General features: G+C 35.5%; 1 protein-coding gene across 1 annotated transcript in view; it reads right to left on the bottom strand.

Moving 5' to 3' along the window:
* The window catches only part of LOC110103273 (sm-like protein LSM5), a 28,630-nt gene extending 6,255 nt beyond the window's left edge, over positions 1-22,375 (bottom strand). The window contains exons 1-3 of the mRNA XM_020831916.2: positions 22,215-22,375; positions 22,017-22,140; positions 10,451-10,523 (exon numbers count right to left, since the gene is read on the bottom strand). Coding sequence (XP_020687575.1) covers positions 10,451-10,523; positions 22,017-22,140; positions 22,215-22,248 — 231 coding nt within the window. The 5' untranslated portion in view covers positions 22,249-22,375. The remainder of the gene's footprint in view (positions 1-10,450; positions 10,524-22,016; positions 22,141-22,214) is intronic.
* Positions 22,376-23,385: the final 1,010 nt, after the last annotated feature.

The raw sequence follows: 23,385 nt of genomic DNA, 5'->3' as shown, positions 1-23,385 counted from the left end.
ATAACTTGATTGGATCACTCATTGCCCATGAGCAAGGAGTAAGGCAAATTAATGTAGGTGAGAAAAGAAAGGACAAAACTGTAGCCTTAAAAGCTAAATGATTCTGATAGTGACACTTCCGTACCAAAAAGATAATGACATAGTGCTGATGAAAAGGCAATTTAAAAGTTTTCTAAGGAAAAAGCAAAAACATGGTCAGCAATGGAACAAAGGTAAAGCTAATAAAAAATTTAAGATTTCTTCTGATGTCATCTGTTTCGAATGCAAGAAGTTAGGGCACATGAGGACTGATTGTTCAAATCTTAAAGCTCACCCAATTAAGGAGAAGAGTGAAGAAAAAGTTAAATTCAAAAAGACCAAGCAACAAACTCAAAGGTTTCTAGGAAGACTCATCTGAGACAGAAGCAGAAGATGAGGTAATCAATATGTGCTTAATGAAAAATAATCATCTTGATCATTCTGATCAAAAGGAGGTATGTGAGCCTTCTTACAATGAATTATTTGAAGTTTCTGAAAAAAAATCATAACACAGAAAGCTCAAGAAAATATATGCCAGCTTTGATTTTCAAATTTTTAAAAAGAGCATGAATGCCTTAGGAAATATTACTTTGAATAACACTCATATGATCATACTTGATGAATTTGATGCATTAAACAAGAAGCATCTTGATTTAACTGCTGAACATGATTCCTTGAAAGCATCTAATGTTGATTTAAAAAATTCATTTAAAGTATTAAAGGCATGTTTAAATGGAGCTTATGATAGGGAGGCATTAAAAATTGACAATTCAATTCTTGAAAGTGCAAACAATTTTTTGCAATTGAAATTAACTGCTTTTAAAAAAACAAAACATCACCTACACTTGCAGAATTTCACAACCCATCACTACAGCATGCATCATTTAAATCTAGGAAGAGGCATCATAACCCACATAGACTAGTGAATCCATTACAAGGAGTTGTGTCTTTCTTGTGTCATTTTAGGACATATATCACACACTTGCACTAGCTATCGTAGAACACATTTAGCGTGGAGGCCAAAACTGTATAAATCACAGCATAGCATGCAAGCATTTCATCCATCAATCCATAATATAAAATTCAAAATTTTTTGAGTTCCTAAATCTAATCCTTGATGACTTTGTAGAAATGCCTCACAAAAGGCCCAGTAAGAGCACTAGCAGATGCTCAAGGCATATGACTGGAGATGTAAAGCAAATTCATCACGCTGGAGGCCAGGGTAGGAGGCAAGGTAACACTTGGAGATAAAATCACTAGGAAAGTGGTTGGATCAAGTATAATCGGCAACTCAAAAATTTTATTATTAAAAAATATCTTAATGGTAGATGGCTTGAAATATAATTTTTCAGCATTAGCCAACTGTGTTATAAAAACTTCAGCATAAAATTTGTATCTACCAACTGCATGATTAGCTTAAATGGAAATAATATTTTACACGGAAAAAATTAATAATATTTACACGCTTTATATAAATTGTATTGAATCTGCTACTTTTTTTTGCCTAAAAACTATTTCTGATGAATCCTTGTTATGACATAGAAGACTATGTCATGCAAGCATGAAAATTATTAAAAAAATCACCCAAAAAGATTTAATAAGAGGCATACCCAAACTAGATTTCAGTAAGGACCACTTGTGTAATGCCTGTAAATTAGAAAAATAAGTCATATCCTCCTTCCACTCAATCAAGGACATCAACACTAGCAAACCCTTAGAAGTCTTTCACATGTCTCTTTTGACCTGTTAGCACTACAAGCCTAGGAGAGAAAGTCTTGTATGTGATTATTGATAATTACTCGAGCTTTACTTAGATTAGATTCTTATCTCATAAAAGTGAATTATTCAAGGAGTTTAAAATATTTTCCACTTGGATTTAGAAATAGCTAAGTTGTGAAATTCTAACCATTCACAGTGATCATGTTGGAGAATTTGAGAATGAAAATTTTGAAACTTACTGTAGGGAACAAGGGATAGATCATAACTTTTCAGCTCCTAAAACCCCTCAGCATAATGGGATTGTTGAAAGAAAGAACAGAACTTTGATAGAAGCTGCTAGAGCCATGTTAGCAGAATACTCAATTCCTAAATATATCTGGACAGCTACGATAAATACAGCATGTTACATTCTAAATAGAGTTAATGTTAGATCCAAGCTAAATAAGGCATCCTATAAAATCCTTATGGGTTGAAAATCAAACCTCTCTCACCTTCATGTCTTTGGATGTAAAGTGTTTATTCTAAATAATGGAAACCTCTATTAGGAAAAAATTTGACCCCAAATCAGATGGAGTTTTCCTAGGACACTCATATGTTGAAAAATCCTATAAAGTTTTTTAATAAAAGGACAATGGGGGTAGAGGAGATCACTCATATAGTATTTAATGAATCTGATAATTCTGGAGGGTCTAGGGTAGAAGAAGTGGTTGAAGTCACCCAAGAAGTAGAATCTGTAAATCTAGAAGAAAGGGTAAAACCTAAAAATTCACTGTTCAGAAAATGGAGATATTCTTCAAGTTATCGTAAAGAATTGATCTTATGAGACCCATTTGAAGGTGTTAGAACTAGGCATAGACTTAGAAAAGAAGTTAATCACTTTGTCTTTATCTCAATGATTGAACCCACAAGCATAAATCAAGCAATATCGAATGAATTATGGATCATAGCCATGCAAGAATAATTGAATCAATTTGTTAGAAATGATATTAAGAAGCTAATTGAAATACTTACGGACTAGAGTGTTGTTAGAACAAAATGAGTTTTCAAAAATAAAATGAATGACTCTGATGTAGTGGTAAGAAACAAAACAAGACTAGTAGCTAAGGGAGACAACTAGATAGAAGGGATTGACTTTGAAAAACCTTTGCCCCTATAGCTAGACTAGAAGTCATAAGTGTTACTAGCTTTTGTCTGTTTTAAGAATTCAAATTATACCAAATGGATGTTAAAAGTGCATTTTAGGTAATAAAAGAAGATGTGTATGTTGAACAACCCCTAGGCTTTAAAAATTTATAATTTCTCAATCATGTATTTAAATTAAAAAGGATATTATATGGACTAAAACAAGCATCGAGAGCATGATATGAAAGACTAAACGCATTTCTATTACATAGATTCTTTGTTAAGGGTAGCGTACACATCACCCTATTCCTCAACAGGTAAGAGAAGAACTACTTATTATCCAAATATATGTTGATGATATTTATTTGGATCCTCTGACAAAAATCTATGTGATAAATTTTCTAAAACAATGAGTAAAGAGTTTGAAAAGAGAATGATGAGAGAACTAAACTATTTTCTTGGATTTAGTATAAGGCAGAAGGATGATCGATTTTTTTTTAGTCAATCAAAATATATTAAAGACATCCTTAAGAAATATGAAATGGATAAAGCCAAGGCAATAAATACTCTCATAAGCTCTACTGTTCAGTTATATAAGAACTCGAACGGAAAATCAGTTGATTAGAAAAGTACAGAGGAATAATTTGATCACTTCTTTAGTTCACTGCTAGCAGATCTGATAATATGTTTAGTATTTGTCTCTATGCTAGATTTCAAGCTAATCCAAAAGAATATCACATATCTGTTGTTAAGAGAATTTTTAGATATCTCTTAAAAATCGAAAACTTAGGAATCTGATATCCTAGACATAACACTTCCTTTAAAATCATAGGATATTCTGATTCAGACTTTACAGGATATAGGGTTGATAGGAAAAGCACTTCTAAAACCTATCAATTATTAAGATAATCTTTAATCTCCTATTCCAGCAGAAAATAAAACTTGATAGCCCTGTCCACTACTAAAGCGGAACATATAGCCTTAGGAAATAGTGTGGCACATGCCCTTTGTTTAAAGCAACAAATATTGAATTTAAGATTACCTGTAGGCATCATTCCAATCTTGTGATAACACTAGTGTTATATGTATTTCAAAGAATTCAATCCAACACTCCAAGATCAAATATATAGACATAAGACACCATTTCATTAGGGACTATATCACCAAAGGAGAAATAGAACTACATCATGTAGCCACTAAAAATCAATTTACAAATATCTTTATAAAATCACTGGCTTTTGAAACCTTCAGCACCTTGAGGTAAAATTATCATTTGATGAAATTGATCGATTCTTTAAAAAACATTGTTTAGCTTGTTTTTGTTTTGTGATCATTGTTTGCTCCTATACTTTTTTATAGTTTCCTATTTTTGTTGTTGTTTCCTCCATTTTTGTGATGTCAAAAGAGGGAGTAGCATGTTATTGGTAGATTATATTTTGTTCTGGAATGATTAATTCCATGTTTGTCTCTTAATATTATGTGTTTTGTTATTATGTATTTTTTCTATTTAAAAAAGTTAAAATTAAAATAAAAAAGTAACCTCCCCTATTTTTGAAAGAATTTACTTAGTGAGGGGGAGCTTAGGGAATAGAAAAATATTTTTAAAACATAAATCAATAATGTTTGACATCATCAAAAAGGGAAAGATTGTTGCAAATTTTGATCCAATTCTTATAATTTTGATAATAATAAACATTATTGGATTTCTTATTATGATATCTTCTGATAATTGAGTTTATTGCATATCTGTTTTGCCCTGCTCACTAACATTTTAGGTTCACTGTTCACTTGCAACTTCGATTAGCTCAAGATTTAGTAACTAAGATTAAAGTTTGTATTTTCAAAATTTATGTACTTTTTATCTTTCTTTAGTCAATCATATAGTTTGGTGGATCCTAAAGCTGACTAACCTTACACACATATACTTAATCTTTCTTTAGTCAATCATATAGTTTGGTGGATCCTAAAGCTGACTAACCTTGCATACATATACTTAAAAGGATGAGTTAGTGAGTTAGGAAGATGAATTTTTTTAACTAATCGTACTGTAAGATTTACATCATACTGGACGATTAGTTAACCAAAAAAATTATTAGTTATGACACTTATGTTAATTAAGATTGTACTGAACGATCAGTTATAATCATGAAAACAATCACCAATCATAATTTAGATAATATTTTAAAATTCAAATTTTGTTCTAATTGTATCATACGATATGCATAGTGTTGTACGAAATTAGGGCTGTCAATATTTGACACGACACAAAAACCCGACCCGGAAAATCCGGGTTGGACCCGACCCGATTTCAAAATGGGTTGGGTTCGGGTTGACCCGACGAGTTGCCAGGTCAACCCGCGAACCCGTTTAATTTAAAATTTTTTGAATCCCGCCCCCTGCCCGAATATCGCGTGACCGCTGCCCCGCGTGACCGGCTGACGGCTGACCCGCTGACCCCATCGTGACCACTGCCCGCTAACCCCCGCGTCGCATCCCACCACTTGATTCATGACCACTGACCGCCAACGCGCCGCGTTGAAGGACGCTGCTGCCGCATTGAAGGCTCGCTGCCGCCGGACGTCTCTGCCGCCGATGCCGTGAAGCTGCTCTCGGCCTTGTCGTGTCCGCGGGTCGGGTCGGGTTCGGGTCCGATAAATCGACCTGTTTGTAAAAACGGGTCGGGTTCGGGTTGACCCGAATAGTGTCGGGTCATTTTCGGGTTCGACCCGAACCTGACCCGTGACCCGAAATTGACACCCCTATACGAAATATGACAATCATGCCTAAAGTGATCCTGTGATTAGGGGGACAATTATGATTAATTTGTTCGATCAAATTATACAGGACAATTGGTGACGATCGTACTGTATGACCCAAGCAATGCATGAGACAATAACTTATCGTTGCTTATCTTACAAGAAAAATACCATAGCGCCACCCACCCCCCCAATTTCATACTGTACGAACCAAGTGCTTCATGGGACAATAATTTGTCTTCGCCTATCATACTAGACGATTAGTACAAACTCTTGAACTGATTGTACATGATAATGAAGTTTGTATTATAAAAAAAAAATTTGTTTTGTACTAATCGTATAGGACGATCATAGGATCATACTGGACGATCTTAAACAACAAATTGAAATTTAGGGCTTTTTGAGATACTCTCTATTTAAACTCTCACTTAGACTTGTTCAAAAGCTTTTGGCTACAAAGTGTCTTGAGAGGGAAAAATTATTACGTGCAGGTCCAGATTTGTCCGGAGACCAATAAAAATGTGCCACGTTGCCCCAAAAAATATACCGCGCTCCGTACCGAGTGCTTGGTACCGCTCGGTACCAAGCGCGGAACCGGACGGTTCTCCCGTCCAGTGTCCGCACAGAATAATCTCCTTGAGAGGGAGCATAAAAGAGTATAAGAGAGCATTGGGAGAGGAGAGGGAGAGCTTTTTGTGAGGGATTCACAAGGTTACTCTAAGCAAGGTTCTTGCCTGACTTTTTCAAGTTTATGGCTTAATTCTTTGGTGGCTCCGGGTGTAAAACCCGAAAAATATTGATCATCAGCATCGCACGCATTTCAATGCGCCGCAACAAAATTAGACAAACTTTCAAAGTTGTCGGAATTCGACACAATAAATTTTATAAAACTCTACACGAAAGCTTTAGAAAGTCAATTTAATTTTATAAGCAATTTCAAGTTTTTAGAAATTAGGGTTTTCCCTAATCATGAAACCGTTAAGCATTATTGTTCTAATTTAACTTAGAAATGAATTTAGAGTTGAAATTTAGAATTTTTATACAAAATGTTATTTTTTGTCATTTAAGTTTGGTTTAATCCAAAATTTTATAGTAAGTATTAAGTGTATGGGAGATTCTTTACGCATGTGTTATATAATGGGCATGAACATGGTTCCCATAAAGGTAAAATCATGGTGAAATCAAATTTAGAGAAATTAGGAATGAGACTAATCTTGGATTGGGAAAGGGTTCAATTAGGGAATTTAAGAATATTGTATGGGTAAGGTCTTTATTTTCATAGTTTAGGGTTTTAAGAAGTTTATGTGAAAACAATTGATATTTACGCATTATGTTATGTTTCTTTTATATATTGATCGTGTAAAGGGAAGAGTTTGTTAGGACATTCAACAAATCACACCGCGGTGAAGTAGGTAAAATGAAATTCTTTTAAATTTGAAAAATTCTTTAAATACAATCATGTAGAAAGTTATTTCTTTTAAATGCAACTTGTACCTTCATATGTGGCTTAACATGTTCTTACATGAATGCTTTTGAATACATGATGCAAATGCATCTCTCATGTGATGATAATAGAAAGTATAAAGCTTATGCCTCTTTTATATGTAATGCATATATCTCTTTTTACATGTAATATATATATATATGATCATCTCTCTTTTCTTATGAATTATGTAGCAACATATGAGAACATTAGACCATACGCATGAATGGCATGTTAAAGTCTTTTTTATAAATAAATAAAGAATGTTTGTATGTGTATGTTCGATACGGAGTATCAATGGTAAATGAGCTCTTTTGAGCCAATGGTAAAGGGATTCTTCGGAACCAAATGGTAAAGAAATGGTCAATTAAAAAGTGTACATGATAAGTACAAAACAAATTATTCTTCCGTAACGGGTGATTAATATTATATTATTATGATATCATGTCATTATGTTATAGGTACAAGAGACATCAAATGAATCATGAATATTTAATAAAAAAAGATTTGCAAGTTTATGCAAAGAAAGAGAACATAAAGATTGACTTAGAGGCATTTTTTACTTTAATTGATATATTATGGCATATTGGTTATTTCTTTACTTAGAGCATATACATGTACTTCTTTCCTTGCCTCTAAATTTAATTAAATGTCATTTTATCTACTGAGTTGTGACTCACCCAACTTATGGAATATTTTTTAGGAGAACCTAATAAGCGATAATGACGGATAGATCAACCTATACGTACCGTCGTAGAGAGACGATGGATGACAGGTTTCTTCTTTTTAGTTTTTGAAATTTTGTATCAGATGGATTCAGGATGACTTGTAATAGGTAGATTTATGGATATCCTTTTATGTTTTGAACCTCTATGTTTAAGTTGACATATTGGATGATAGAGGAAAAAAAAGAAAAAATTTACTTGGAATATTTTATTGGCTCTTTCTACATGTTTGGAGATATTTTGTTTATGTAATATTTAAGTTTTTAAATTCTACTGTCTGACTTTCGTTCACATCTCGCCTATACGAGCATACCAAGCCGGGTCGTGACACCGGGGAGACATTCTACAGCACTAGAATGTGATTTTTGCCATCACGTGGAGGGTGAAAAAGGATTCAAGGAACTCTGCCTTCTCAGGTAAGGAGAAAAAGCTTCGATGTACGCTGCTGTCACTTGGGGGTGTGAAAAGCTTCCAATTCTCCGCCGCGCAGAACTGATAAAAGTGATTTTGTAAGTGTTTCTCCACCTTATTGTGAGGGAAAAATGAGAGTCACTTGTTTTAGTGCAATACTTGAAAGGGGGGTTCCGGGGAAAGGACGTAGGTCAGGCTGAACCGGACCACAATAAATTCAAGTGTGTTTGTTCTTATTATTTTTCGCACTTTATTTTTCTCTGATTAATTGTGTTGGTTGAAAACTTTGATATTTTGTTATTATGAAATTAATTCACTTCCGCATCAAGTGATAAAATTGTCTGTTTTTAGATATTGAAAAAGTTATTAAAATATTTTCTTTTTGTTAAATAAAATTTTAAATTACAAATTCACCCCCCTCTTGGTTAACCTCGAGTTAGTTCATTGAGGTTTAATAACCTTCATGATCTTTTAATTCCAACAAACAGTTCTTAAACTCCCTCCAACTCCATATAGGTCGCATTATATCCCTCCACTGGTACCATATGAATGATTTTCCCTCCAAGCACAGGCCGACTGTCATCAGTCTTCCTCCTCTATCAATCCATTGATAGAAAAATATCTTTCAGCCCTATAAATCCACTCATGTGCATCATCTCCCTCAAAAACAGGCATATTCAGTTTCCTCACCCACAAATCTCCTCTGTTCTACCTATTTCTTCCATAACCTCTCATTACACAATGAGGTGGTCCTCCCCAAATATCCTGATCTTCCCTTCTACGCTAGCACCCAAACCCTTCGTCAAAATCCCTCTTCCATTCAAAATCAGCACCCCACCAATCATAATCATCCTCTCATCTTTAAAATTCAGCACCCCTTCATTTATACCCAACCCCCTCAAACCTCTCCCCATACCTTCTACCTATCTCCCTAGGAATGGGCTCCAGAGGAGGTCTTCTCTTCACACTCCACAATCTCTATCTCTTGTTCTTTCCCCCTCCTTATCAGAATAGGGTTTTCCCCACTCACTTAACTGTCGGCTGCTTCCCTCGCCTTCAACTACTCCATTTTGATTTGGCTCTCGAGCAACTTCTTTACCATCTCTATGATGGCAAATTACCCATCGATCTTCTAGTGGATAGCTAAAATTTGAGTTTCGAAATCTAAAATTTCATATTTCAATTGTCTAATATCCCCTTCCAACACTACGACCTTTTTTTCCCGCCATAGGTACCTAGATTTAAGCTACAAACAACAAAAAATAGCGAAACTGGTCTTCAAACAGCCAAAATCAGCAAGATGGAGCGAAAAAACACAACAAAAATCAATGAGGAAAACTTATATTTAAGCTGAGGGCTCGATTCTGATACCAATTTGATAAGTTGATGCAATTTTAGCCAAAAATTAGAGAACGACATAAGAAGATTGGGAAGAACACAAAAAAATAATTTTTATTGAAAGAACGTTGAAGGAAAATAAAATATATAAGTAGATCTTCAATTGAAGAGGAAGATATGGCTCTCCCAAATCTCTAAACACTGGCTAGAGCCCTCACAAAATAAGAAAAACTGATTTTAGAAAACACAAGCATAATCCTCAAAATACAATATTGTTAACATTAAATAGGCTCCCCTAATTCCCTCCCAAATCATCTTCCTTTCCCTAAATAGTTCTCCCTCAAATTTGAATTCAAATTAGATCTCTATCACTAATTAATTCTCTCACAATTGTAATTAAAACTTTCGTAAACAATCTCCCTTAATTCCTCCTCACATAATAGATTATAGCTTTGTTGGGCCCCACAAGGAGGGCTGAACTCCCTCTTTGCCGCTTTGTTTCCCGCCCAGCAAAATTTTTGGGTTTGGCTAGTCTGGGCCGGAAGGAGCCCCGACTCCCGCTTGCCAGTTTTGTAACAAAGTGCTCCTACCAGGTTCCCACACCTTCTCAGATGGAGCCCTTCCTCCCACCTTTCACAACAACCCTATCTAACTCCTAGGGCCTCTGCAACCTTCAAGAAACCATCACGCTTTTGCTGCAACTATTTTCAGTAAGTAGCATTAAACGATATCTCAAAGTCACAATACAGCAATGTAATTATTGAATTTGTAGTAATGATGCAAGCAAAATAGGAGTTACTATTCAAAGGGACCATATTATTAAAGTACACAAATAAAAAATTAAATAATTTAGCTAGGTCATTATAACAGTAACTTACAATGGCAATGTTGTTTCCATTCAACAATATTTGGTCAAGTTTGGTTATCCTCCGCCCTTCAGCAGTTATTTCACTGGAATGGAATATAATACAATCACTGGCAATCCTTTATCACAATCAAAGTAAATATTGTAGAAAAATAAAAACTATTGCATATGGTTCCACGCCATAGAAAACATAGCGTGCTGATTAACTACTGATTGGAACAGCAGCAGCATAAACAACTTAAGCAAATGAAAAATATCCCCAAAAGAAGGTAGTAACTTTTTAGTCGAGAAGTAGGAATCAAAAACATAGTGTAATCAATGCATGATGTTTCCTGCCAATAGAAGATCTAGAGAGTTGTTGGACAGTAGTATCTCGGTATTGCAAAGAGGTTCTATCCAGCTCAGAATCTCCATTTCACAATGGAGACAACTAACCATTGCTCCATAAATGCTCCCTTAACAATAAAAGAAAAACAAGGCACAACCTAAATTTCTCAAAAGTAGAAATAAAACTATTTGCGAATTCTTATGGAAGTCAGACAATTCAATCAAGTCGAAGTAAAGAGCATCCAGTAAATTCGCTTATCAGGTACCCTTTTGTAAGTCAGTACTATTATTTGTGATATTAATAAAATAGAGAAACTAATCCCTGAAAAACCCTCCAATGAGGAGCTAGCTAATTAGATCTAGATGCTGGATCAAGTTTTCTACCTAAAAGGAACTATGAATACAAAGATAATAGCATATAAATGTTTTCATGGGTAATGGAAAGTGTTGACTCTTCTGTGGGGCTTGAAGACATGGCATTTGAAATGATCTTTTATGGAAAAAAATGGGCCTTTAAAACCAAAACGGAGTGAGTCCAAAGGGAATAGATGACTGGCATAAATCTAGAAATGAAGCTATTTAGTCCAAGGGATCTACTACAATTGACAAAATCAGCTTCGAAAAGGACCCATATGAGATGATCTTCGCTCCCATGGTTTGTTTTAAGACCTTCACCAAATGAATGTGAAATTGTCTTCATTTAATAAATATTCAATTTATAAATGCAAATGGAACAGCTCAGTAACTCCTAAAACGGCAAGGAACATCTAACATGGCTGATTTATGCAAATTTGAAATAAGAAGTTACGAACTTAAATAAGCACTTAGCGAGTAGCATCTATATTTTATTTGATAATACCAAACTTCATGTTTACGGAAAAATCTGATGCATATGTGTGAGCATCATATTTTATGTTTTATATGAGTGATATTTTGCTCAACACAGACCTCAAGCTTTCTCAGGTAAATAGGTTTCTTTTTATAACAAAGTGTGAGATGAAACAAATGCTGAATATGGCTATCCTTAGACCAACCCAAGCCAATGTCTATTGCTTTAAAAAAAAAGAACGAAATAGAAAGCATAAAATGTGCTTCATTAATAGGACGGATTTTATTGATAATGAGGAGCAATCATACGAGTATAATTATCAATAAGGATATAATTTAGATGTCAGTAGGCGCTTGGGCGCCCACGTGGAGGGGGGCTGTTTGCAGATAACCAAGTCGACAACAACAACATCAAGCCTTTTTCCCACGTAGGTTGGCTACATGAATCCTTTTTCGCCATTGTGTCCGGTTAAAAGTCATACTTTCATTTAAATCTAATAAAGAAAGATCATTTCTAATATTTTCTAAACAAATCTTTTTAGGTCTACCTCTACCTTTCTTATCATAAGTCAAATCTAGTACCTCAACTTCCCTAACCGGGTCATGAAAGACATCCATTTAATATGACCAAACCATCTAAGGCGACTCTCTCTAATCTTATTTTCCACTGGAGCTACTCCAACCTTTTCACGTATATGCTCACATTTCGTATCCTATCTCTAAGGGTCAAGCTACTCATCCACCTAAAAGCATCCTCATCTCTACAACACTTAACTTAGTATTATGCTTCTCTTTTAATGGCCAACATTCGGCACCATAAAGCATTGCAGGTCTCACCACCATCTTATAGAATTTTCCCTTAAGTTTGAAGGGGACTTTTCTATCGCACAATAGGCTCGATGCATTTCTCCACTTCAACCATCCAACTTGAATTCTGCTGATAATATCCCCATCAATTTCACCATCACTCAGAACAATAGATCCAAGATATCTATAAGGTGTACTCTTATTAATGACTTAATCGCCCAAAGTCACAATCCCCTCACTAGGTCAATTACTACTAAAATTACGCTCCATATATTTAGTTTTAGATCTACTCAAGCGAAAACCTTTAGACTCTAAAGTTGACCTCCATAATTCAAGTTTACCTTCAACTCCCTCTCTAGTCTTATCAACAAGAAGAATATCATCAGCAAAAAGCATACACCAAGGTACATCCTCTTGCAAATGTCTAGTGAGAACATCCATGACTAAAGCAAAAAGATATGGACATAAGGTTGATCCTGGATGTAATCCAACCGAAATTGGAAAATACTTGGTCAATGATTTGAATATAAGCATTATTAACTCCTTTCTTTTCAAGAACTCTCCATAGCACTTCTCTTGAAACTTTATCATATGCTTTGTCATCAATACACATCATATGTAGATCCTCCTTATTCTCTCTATATTTCTCCATCAAACATCCCAATAAATGTATGGCTTCCATAGTAGACCTACCCGGCATGAATCCAAATTGATTTTGAGAAACATTAGTATCACACCGCAACCTACGCTCCATAACTCGCTTCCACAGTTTTAAAGTATGACACATTAACTTAATTCCTATATAATTCACACACTCCGGTGCATCACCTTTATTCTTAAAAATAGGAATTAACACACTCATTCTCCACTGATCTGGCATCTTTTTAGTCTTCAAAACAGTATTAGAAAGTTTAGTAAGTTAAGAAATTCCTTCATCTCCTAAGCATTTCCACATCTCTAATGGAATATCATCGGATCCAAAAGCTTTTCCACACTTCATTTTCTTTAAAGTCTCTCTAACTTCGATTTTACTTATACGCAGATAAAAACAAAAATCTTTTTTTTCATTTAGGGTGATAAAATCACTAAAGTCAATCATATTTTTACATTCTTTATTAAAAAGTTTAGCAAAATACCTCATCCACCTTTGTTAAATATCATCTTCTAAGAAAAGTATTTCTTGATCTTCATTCTTAATACACTTCACTTGAACTAAATCCTTACTACTCCTATCTCTTTGTTTGGCTTGCTTATACATATATCTTTCACCCTCTTTAGTATCTAATATATTATATAAATCATTAAAAGCTAAGCTCTTTGCATCACAAATAGTTTTCTTAGATTCCTTACGAGCATCTTTATAGCCAATGTTTAAAATTGCGTATTCGAGTATTCAGACGTTTTTCATTCGTGAGACGAGGCATAAGCCTCAAAGCATTTTGAGGCATAAGCTTCAAAATCAAAAGATTGTGTAAACATAAAATGATAAATTTTTTATATACTAATTAATGAATTATATAAAACATAAAAAAACATAAGATATGAAGTGAAATCAAAATATCTCAATAATAAGACAACATGAAATATAGTTCAACTCAAAATTCTATATTTCTCAAATCCCAGTATTTTTTTCATTAACATATAATTCAAATTTTCAAAAATAAATAACAATGACATATCACATAAGAACTCATAAGTCATAAGCACTGTCATCACTAAGGGGTTCTTCATTTGAATCATCATTATGATGAACTGCTCTCTCCCCTTCCTCCTCTCCTATAGAGTCTAATGTCGGGCATTTACTTCAAGTTTTATTTAAGTTTTAATATATATACCGTGAGGCGTAAGCCTCATGCTAGTGAGGCGAGGCGGGCCTCAACCAAGTTAAGGCACAAGCATCATAAAAAAAAACTTGAGGCGTAAGCATCGAGGCGTTTTTTACTAGAATTGCGCAAAGGCGAGCCTCATATTACGCAATTTTAAACCATGTTTATAGCTTTCCCAATTATCAGAATTTTTACATCTAAATTAATTTTTATAACAAATCTTCTTATTTTTTATCTTCTTTTGCACATTTGGATTCTACCACCAACTATTTTTACTATTATGAGTTTTTCCCATCGAAACTTCAAGTATATCTTTTACAATATTTTTAAAATCACAAGTTACTTTTTCCCACATAATATTAACATCCTCATACACAGATGGAATCTTAAGATCTAAAATCTTACTCTCAAAAATACTTTTGTTAATATCATTTAAATTACCTCATCTAGTACTAGAAAATCGTTTTACTTTATTTTTTTATTTTTTGCCCCTTTATCTTAAAGTCCCAAATTAATAATCGATGTTGGGTACATAAATTTTTACTCGGAATAACTTTACAATCTTTGCAATCTAAACGATCTAATTTTCTTATAAGAAAATAATCAATCTGTGTTTTACTATATCCATTTTTATAAGTGATAAGATGCTTATCTCTTTTCTTAATAAGGTATTAGCTATTAAAAAATTATAAGCTAAAAAAAAATCTTATATAATCTTACCACCTTCATTTGCGTTCCAAACTCATGGCCACCATCATCTATCTCTCTACCAATATGTCCATTTAAATCTCCTCCAATAAAAACTCTTTCTTCAAAATGTATATTTTATAGTAATTTTTCTAAGTCATTCCAAAATTTTAATTTTGAACACATATCCAAACCTACTTGACATCAAGAACAATTTTTAAAACTATAATTTTATCTCCAATTCTATTAATTTTTATAACATTATCCTTCAAACTCTTACCTATAATCACGCCTACATCATTTCTAGTACGACTCCTACTCGAATATCATAGTTTACATCCTAAATTATTAATCTCCTTAGCTTTCTCTCCAACCCATTTAGTTTCCTGAATGCACATAATATTTATCTTCCTATGAATCATAATATCTATTAATTCCATTAATTTTCCTGTCAGGGAGCTTATATTCCAAGTTCCTATCCTAATTTTAGTTTCATGGACTAGCTTCTTTGCCCATATCCGTCCTTGATGTGAGAACTCTTGCCTATTCAACACTGCACCAAGTCGAACGGAGAGAAAATCCAAGTGCTAAAAATCAAGAAATCTAGATTTCTTGATGCTTGATAGAGACAACCAACATATAACAAATTAAAATGATTTGCAAATAATTGATAGGAAGTGGATGCATAACTTGTAAAAATCTATGGCTAAAATCTAATTTCAGCAAATCAAAAATTGGAAAACTAGAGAAAAAACTCACAAGAACACCTTTTTTATTAAAATCGTTATGAAAGAAAGACAAGATACAATTGGATTTTCAATTGGATAGGAAGATCCTACTCTCCCAAATCCCTAACCGCCGGCTAAAGCCCACAACTCAACCTAAGAACAATCCAAATTAAGCCAAAACAAAACATGAAAACTGAACCCAAGGGTAATCCACCTACATCAAGCATACAATCATGAGGCAATTCTCAAAACAGTCCCTCTTTTGAATTTTCCCTCATAACCAAATTTAATTTCCCTCTTGAAATTGTTGGACCACACCCCAAAGGGGGGCGGGACTTACTAGGAGGAACTCTTGTTCCGCCTCTTATAAACTAGAGCCGGTCCAGAAAGGACCGATCTAACAATAGCTCCCTCTCAAAGACCCACCTTATCCTCAAGATGGAAGGATGAAAAGTGATGCTTTATCCTCTCGTACGGCTCCCATGCGACATCATACTCTAGTAGATTCTTCCATTTTATCAACATTTCCTTGACCCCTCCCTCTCCTTGCCATACTCTTTTAGCTCCAGTGGTTCCAGTACAACCTCTAAATCTTCTGTTAGTATCATGGGCAACATTATATTGGATGCATGATCTTCGATAGTTCTACTCAACTGTGACACGTGGAACATCGAATGTATAGTAGCGGTCAGGTGTAACTTCAAGCGAAAAGCTACTGCTCCAATCCTCTCAAGTATTTCATAAGGGCCAAAATACCTCAGGGACAAATTCTCATTTCTCCTGTTAGCTACTTTCCTTTGAATGTATGGATGAAGCATTAAGTATAATATATCTCATATCTCAAATTGGATGTCCTTCCTACGTCTATCTGCCTGTTTCTTCATGATTTACTGAGCCCTTAATAAATGCCTCTTTAATTCAGTCAACATCTTATTCCTCTGCTCCAAGTACTGCTCCACCAATGAGATCGATGTGCTACTATGCCCAAAGTGCACCAAATAAGGAGGGTCTCTTCCATACAATACTTTAAAAGGAGTCATCTATGAAGTTCAATGATATAAAGTGTTATACTAGTACTCCACCCATGCTAGCTACTTGGCCCACAGTCGAGGCGCCTTTGAAGCAAAACATCTCAAATACATCTCAAGGCTTCTATTTACCACCTCTGTCTGTCCGTCCCTTTGGGCTGGTAAGCGATACTCCGCTCCAATATTGTCTCCTGCAGTCTGAATAGCTCCTTCCAAAAATGGAACACTTATCTCGATCGAAAATGATAGACTGATATGTCATACAGTCTAACCAACTCTTTGATGAATGTCACTGTCGTGTACGAATGTTATAAGGGAATAAAATGAGCATACTTACTCAATCTATCCACCACCACCAAAATCACTATAAACCGCTTAGATTTAGATGCCCCATCTATAAAATCCATGGTGACCTCCTCCCATACTCTGTCTAGAAGAGCTAGAAGTTGTAGTAATTCTCCTAGAGTCATGGCCATATATATGCTCCTCTAGCATACCTCACCTCTAATCACCATCTCCTTCATATCCTTATGCATTCCCTTCCAATACAACTTTGTCGTCAATCTCCTGTACATCTTCTGCAACTCTAAATGACCTCCACAGCACTCCCGTGAAACTCCTACAGAATGTGAGGAATATGAATCGAGGTCCGTGATAACACAAATCTCCCCTGATACAGCAATCTCTCCCCTCTAGGGAATAGCCAAGGTGGCTACTCTTATCTCTTAACAAATCTGCCCTAATCTCGCATAACTCCTCATCCGGCACACTCTCCACCAACAAAGCCCCCCAATCCAACATCAATGGTACCGAAATGGCCAACTCCTGGAGTTCCCCCACGCATCTGAACAAGGCATCAACTGTCTTGTTCTTTAGCCCTGACCTATATTAGATCTTGAAATCATATCCCAACATCTTTGACAGCCACCTCTGATGCTCCTTAGTCGTATACTCATATCCTCTACTCTAACAGATACTTCAAGCTCCTTTGGTCTGTCATGGCGATGAAATATCGGCCCAGCAAGTAAGGCCACCACTTCTGAATAGCTAACACAATGGTCATCATCTTCCTTTCATAAACCGACTTCAGCCTAACTATGGTTGTCAACACTCAGCTGAAGTAAGCTATGGGTCTGTAATTTTACATTAGCACTGCACCCAATCCATACCCTGATGCATCAATCTCCACCACAAAAACTGGCTAAAATCTAATAAGGTCAAGATTGGTACCGTGGTCATGACCTTATTTAGTCTATCAAAGGCTTGGGTAACTGCCTCTCCACACAAAAAACTATCCTTCTTCAGCTACTCTTTGTATCCCCTCACAAACCTACAGTAGTACCAAGTCAACCCTAGGAAACCCCTCGGCTCCAAATTCCTAAGTAGCAGCCATTTCAGCATTGCCTCAAGCTTGGCCTGATCAGCGACCACCTCCTCCTAAGATACCACATGCCCAAAGTACCCTACATTAGGTTGTATAAAATAACACTTCTTCATGTTGGCCCTCAGCTGATGTTCCTATAACAACTCTAATACCACTCTCAAGTACTTCAAATATTCCTCATCCAACTTACTGATACCAAGATGTCATCAAAGAAAATCAATACAAATCTCTTGAGGTATGGTCGAAACACTCTATTCTAATTTGGGCGATCTCCAAATATACCATAAATTCATCATCATTATCGTTGCACACCACTAGCCGCTACAACCACTGGCCACCACTATCGGTCATTGCTGCCACCAGCCAACAAGCAACACAACTACCACCGATTGTCGCTGTTGCTCGTTGTCAATCGGTAGCCACCCAGTGCAGCATGTGCCGACCTGGCACCAACCATTGCCAGTTGCTCCAGCTGCTGCCACCACTGATGTCCAGTACTACAAACCACCACCAGTCATTGAAAACCCTTCCACCGTCTGCTACAGCCCACCAACATCTTCAGCGCCCAACGGCCACCGACCACCACTCTCTTTTAAATTTATACTACAATAATTTTACTTTAAGCCAACAACAAAGGAAATCTCATGAATTCATTTTATACTCATCCAAATAACTCCAAAAAATTACTTTTACACTACATTCCTTTTATCTTGCATTCTTTTTTATCCAACCAAATTGCCCCTATATCAATTCTCAAATACAAATATATTGTTACCCTTTCTAAATATATTAACTTATAACTTTCTCCATTATCCTTAGACTTTGACCGTTTCATTTATTTGTCTACAAATAAGTAAATATTTGTTCTTCTAATTATTGTGTGATGGGGTGCCACGCCCTAGGTGGTTTGCTTTTTTGGCCTTGGTAAGGTTCCAAAATGAGTTAGCGTTGATGGTTTATCCTTGGGAAAGGTAGAAATGGAGTGGTATTCAAGTTTCATACAATGGAGTGGTGAAATGTATGCATGATGGAATTCTGGCCAAATTTAGACAAGCGGAGTTTTTATTTTTAGGGCTTCAAATAGTGGGCATTCCAGGACTTACAAACACTTAGAGAGGAAAGAGAAATGTCTTAAAAGTGATTCAATAGATTTTCACCAAATTCTAAGGGATTTTGACTGGTCAAATGAAGGCTAAAATCCAACTAGGTCATATTCAGCATAATTTTGGCTGATCACTTCAGAAGAGATTTTGGATGAAAATTTGTTTGGAGAATGCTAGGAATAGGTTAGAGTGGTGAGCACATGAGTGTAGAAAGATTCTACAGCAAAAGAAAATTTTTAAAACAAAAAGATAAAATAGGTTTGCTACTCACCAAAGTAGCAAGATTGAGGAGATCACTAAATCTCTTTATGTGAGGGTTAGCCACCAAACCTCCTTTTCTTAGATGGAACTCTAACTTTGTAAACACAGCAACCTTTTCTTTTTCATTTCAACAAACTTAAATAGTTACAAAAAGTCCAATAAAATTGCACACAAATGGGGGTACAAGGAAGGAGAGGGCTGACCACAATAGTGTGGGAGAGAGATTGTCTAACTATAACTACCCCCACCATCTTGCCTTGGCCAACCATCCAAGCATGGTCTCATATTTAAAGTGAATTTATTCATTCAATTAAACATGTGCAATCAAGGAATTAATCATTCCCTCCAATAATTCAAAATTCCAATTTTTAAAAGTCAAATATTCAAAATTTTGAATTTTTCACTTGCACTTTATAGTTTTTACTACAACTCAACTTACAATATTCAACACATACATAAACATAAATTAAAACTCTATTTAATATATTTGCTCCTAGTCCTTGATCCTTGCATCATAGCCTCCTTGCTTTATCATTGTGTCATCAAATTCTGTTATCATCTCATTTAAAGTTCATAAAATTTATCTAGCAAATCTAGTCTTATTCATAGACCAATTCAAACGTTATTCACTTTTCACCACAATTGGGGTATGTTATAGCGCATCATTTTTGCAAGTTCCTAGAAAAAAAAATGACTAACTAGCCAAAGAATGTTCAATTTGGGGTACTCAGTTTTGTTAGTCAAATTAGTTGGTAAAACTGATTGCACGACTCAATAAGCAGCCCATGTTATATTCAATTTGTAGTGATCAATTACAAGAAATCAAGCTAGAAATCAAACCACTCACCTCCTATTAGCTTTTTAAGATATAACAATCCCCTACCTCAAAATTGAGAAGTTTCTTTTTATCCTACATTCTTAGGATGGTGAATGTGGGCTAAGAACATATAACGAGAGCTTCCATTATCTTATTTAAAATCATTTAATGGGAATGCATATCTATAACTATGTTTCCTTCTTCCTCGAACAAGTCTTTATATAGAGAAAGTGAACAAAATCATAAAAATATTCCCAATGACTAATTGAATACTTTGCTAAAGAGAGTTGCCCGAAGCATCGGACCAATGATCACCCATGACTACTGTGTACCACTAGTGCCACAAAGGCTTTTGGTTGAAAATGGAAATGATGTTTCCCACACAAATGACCACTATCATTGCTGTCACTTCAATAAATACAAGGAAAATCTAAAGTTAAACAACTCTAGTTAACACAATATTCAACTTAACATGAGCAAAACTCCCCTTCTCAAGAAAATTTCATGCCGCTTCCATTACTTTTACCAATACTTACACATCATTGAGAAGGAACTTTTGAACTCTTACTAGGTCATTCTTTATGAGATTATAATAAGATTGTGCTAGCTTAGGCATTTACTTGAACTTTGTTTTCTAAATCTTTCTTCCAGGAAAATTTTAGTTTGCCAAGTTACTGTTCATAGTGTTGCTCATTGTAATATCTATTATCTTGCAACTTGCTTTCTTGCTATAGTTTCTAGCATCTTACCTACCATGGGCGGAGGGAGGGGGGCAAGGGGGGGCACGTGCCCCCACCCCCCACCCCCCCACCCCCAAACTAAAAAATAAATCACTTAGAAGGAGGATAGACATCTTATCAACAAATTAATGAACAATGGATGGCATAAGCCCACATATAGAACTTTTTCTCATTCATTTAATCTATTACAGGCTTTTTCAATTTCAAGTCTTCAATCCACCTTCTACCCAGACCATGCAATGCTTCAACTGTAGAGAGAGAAAGACAAATGGGGAAAAATATTGAAAGAGAGGGATGAATGACTTTCCATTGTGTACGGAATGATGAAAAGAGATTTTGACGTAGAGTTGCAAGGGAGGACTTAGCCCACATGCAAAACGAGGAAACCTACTCTAATTTTTGTAATTCTTCCTTTTAAAGTTATTATTAATTCAAAGAAGCCACCAACATCTTTTTTTCCGGACACATGAAAAACACCAATGGTTCGTTTTCCCTTTCACTTCTCTCTCGCCCCCAAAACGAATACCGCATGTTGCAGATGCTTATGTCTTCTAAGCTTTAAGGGTCATGTTATTTGTATTCCTAATTTTGATCTTACAGCTCCTCTTCCCGGTAATGAAACTGTAAATGGAACTATTTTAATGTATTCTAACCTTCCAAATGACACGGCAAACGGAACTATTTTAATTCAGGCCCCCCTAACTAAAATTTTTTGCTCCACCACTAAACTATGTGTATGTGCGGGTTTTTTATCATTGACCTTGAAAAGGATTGTAGAAGTTCTTCATAGGCCTTGAAGAGGAAAAGTTGAGTGTACATCATTGAGCCAAAAGGGAGGCATGTGACAAGAAGAGGATTGGCGAAAAAGGTTTTCTGGAACAAGGTCGGTACACTAAACCCAAACAGACCGATAAAACTAAAACGATGTGAAATCTTAGCTTGATTGTTTGACAACATAAAAGAAGGATTCAGTGAAAGAAACTAGCGTGCTCAAGGAAATTGTTGGTGAGAAAAAAGGAACGTAAGGGTAAATTAGGGCATACTATTCGGTGACGTCCTCGAGAACCATGTTGACATAGACATCGAAACCTCTTAGGGTTCCCACGAGCTCCTTGTCTCCCTTCATAATAACCCAGATCTTTGAACCAATGCACCGATCGATCAATTCTGCTTTCAAAATATGAAACAACTGAGAAGAGGAAAGATGAGCCAAAATAAATATAGCAAACAAAAATGACAACCTGAAGGAAGGAGCTGAGAAGGGTTATGAGACATCTCGTCGCCTGTTTCCGCGCCGTAGTAAAGGCTGCACGTCCTGGCGACGGGAGTCGGCGGTGCTGATAGGTTCCGCTTTGTAAATTTGACTCTTTTTTTTTCAAGATTTTTTCTCTATTGCGTCTAAGGTGCTAAAATTATCCCCGTTCACCATGATATTTAGAAATTCCCTTTCACTTGGTGATTCATTCACATTCACTACGGTAATTTTCATTAGTTAAATTTGAGTTTATATGCATTATAATATTCAAATTTTAAAAAATATATTGACTATTTTATTTTTTAGAAAATATTTTTTTTCTTTAAATGCCTCTTCATCAAGCTCACTTCAGTGCGATTTTTTTTTTTTAGTTAAAACTCGCAGAACGGCCTACGCGTTAAATAAATAAAGCGATTACAAAGTCCTTAAGGGAGACTATCAGCTCTCTAATGTTTGAACGAGCTACAAAATAAATAAAAAAAAAAAAAACCTACGAGCCAATAGTCCCCACTTAGCAAAAAAACAAAATGTTCTAGTAACATGCAAGTGATGTTATAGACAAGCATCCAAAAAAGAAAGATACTGATAGGAGCATGAAGCACAATCTTTCTGCAAAAAAATTTGACCACAGCCATTAGCAATTCCAACTCAGAATCAAGAAGGCTGCAAAACAAAAAATAAAAGCACAAAATAACATAGAAATATAAATGGGAAATGACTAAATTAAAAGCAGAATAACAAGGAGAGATATTACCAATATTGAGCTTCCGAGCAAAAACCACCACAATACATAAGAAACATAAGTAGGAACAAAAAGTAGATGGGCAATCCATGCATAAAAATAAAAGAACTCCAAACCATTTCACCACATAAAAACCAAACAAGGGTACAGATTGATAGATCTCATAATAGATTGAAACCAACATTCATCACTTAGGTAATCTAAATGTCACTCAATCCTACCTCCAAACCCATTCAACCACACCCAATCGATCAACCTGAATTGTGACAAACTAGGTTTATCGAGAGAGAGAAAAAAGAGCCTTCCACACACTAACAGAAAAACTCCAGGACAGAGAAGCAAGACATCACAAGAGAGAAGTTGAAGGGCACATAATCCACAAGCCAAACCTGCAAAAGGGGCCCAGGCCAACACC

The sequence above is a fragment of the Dendrobium catenatum genome, unplaced genomic scaffold (genome assembly GCF_001605985.2).
Source record: "Dendrobium catenatum unplaced genomic scaffold, ASM160598v2 fragScaff_scaffold_1422, whole genome shotgun sequence".
Lineage (NCBI taxonomy): Eukaryota > Viridiplantae > Streptophyta > Magnoliopsida > Asparagales > Orchidaceae > Dendrobium > Dendrobium catenatum.
This window is presented reverse-complemented; position numbering and strand designations above follow the sequence as displayed.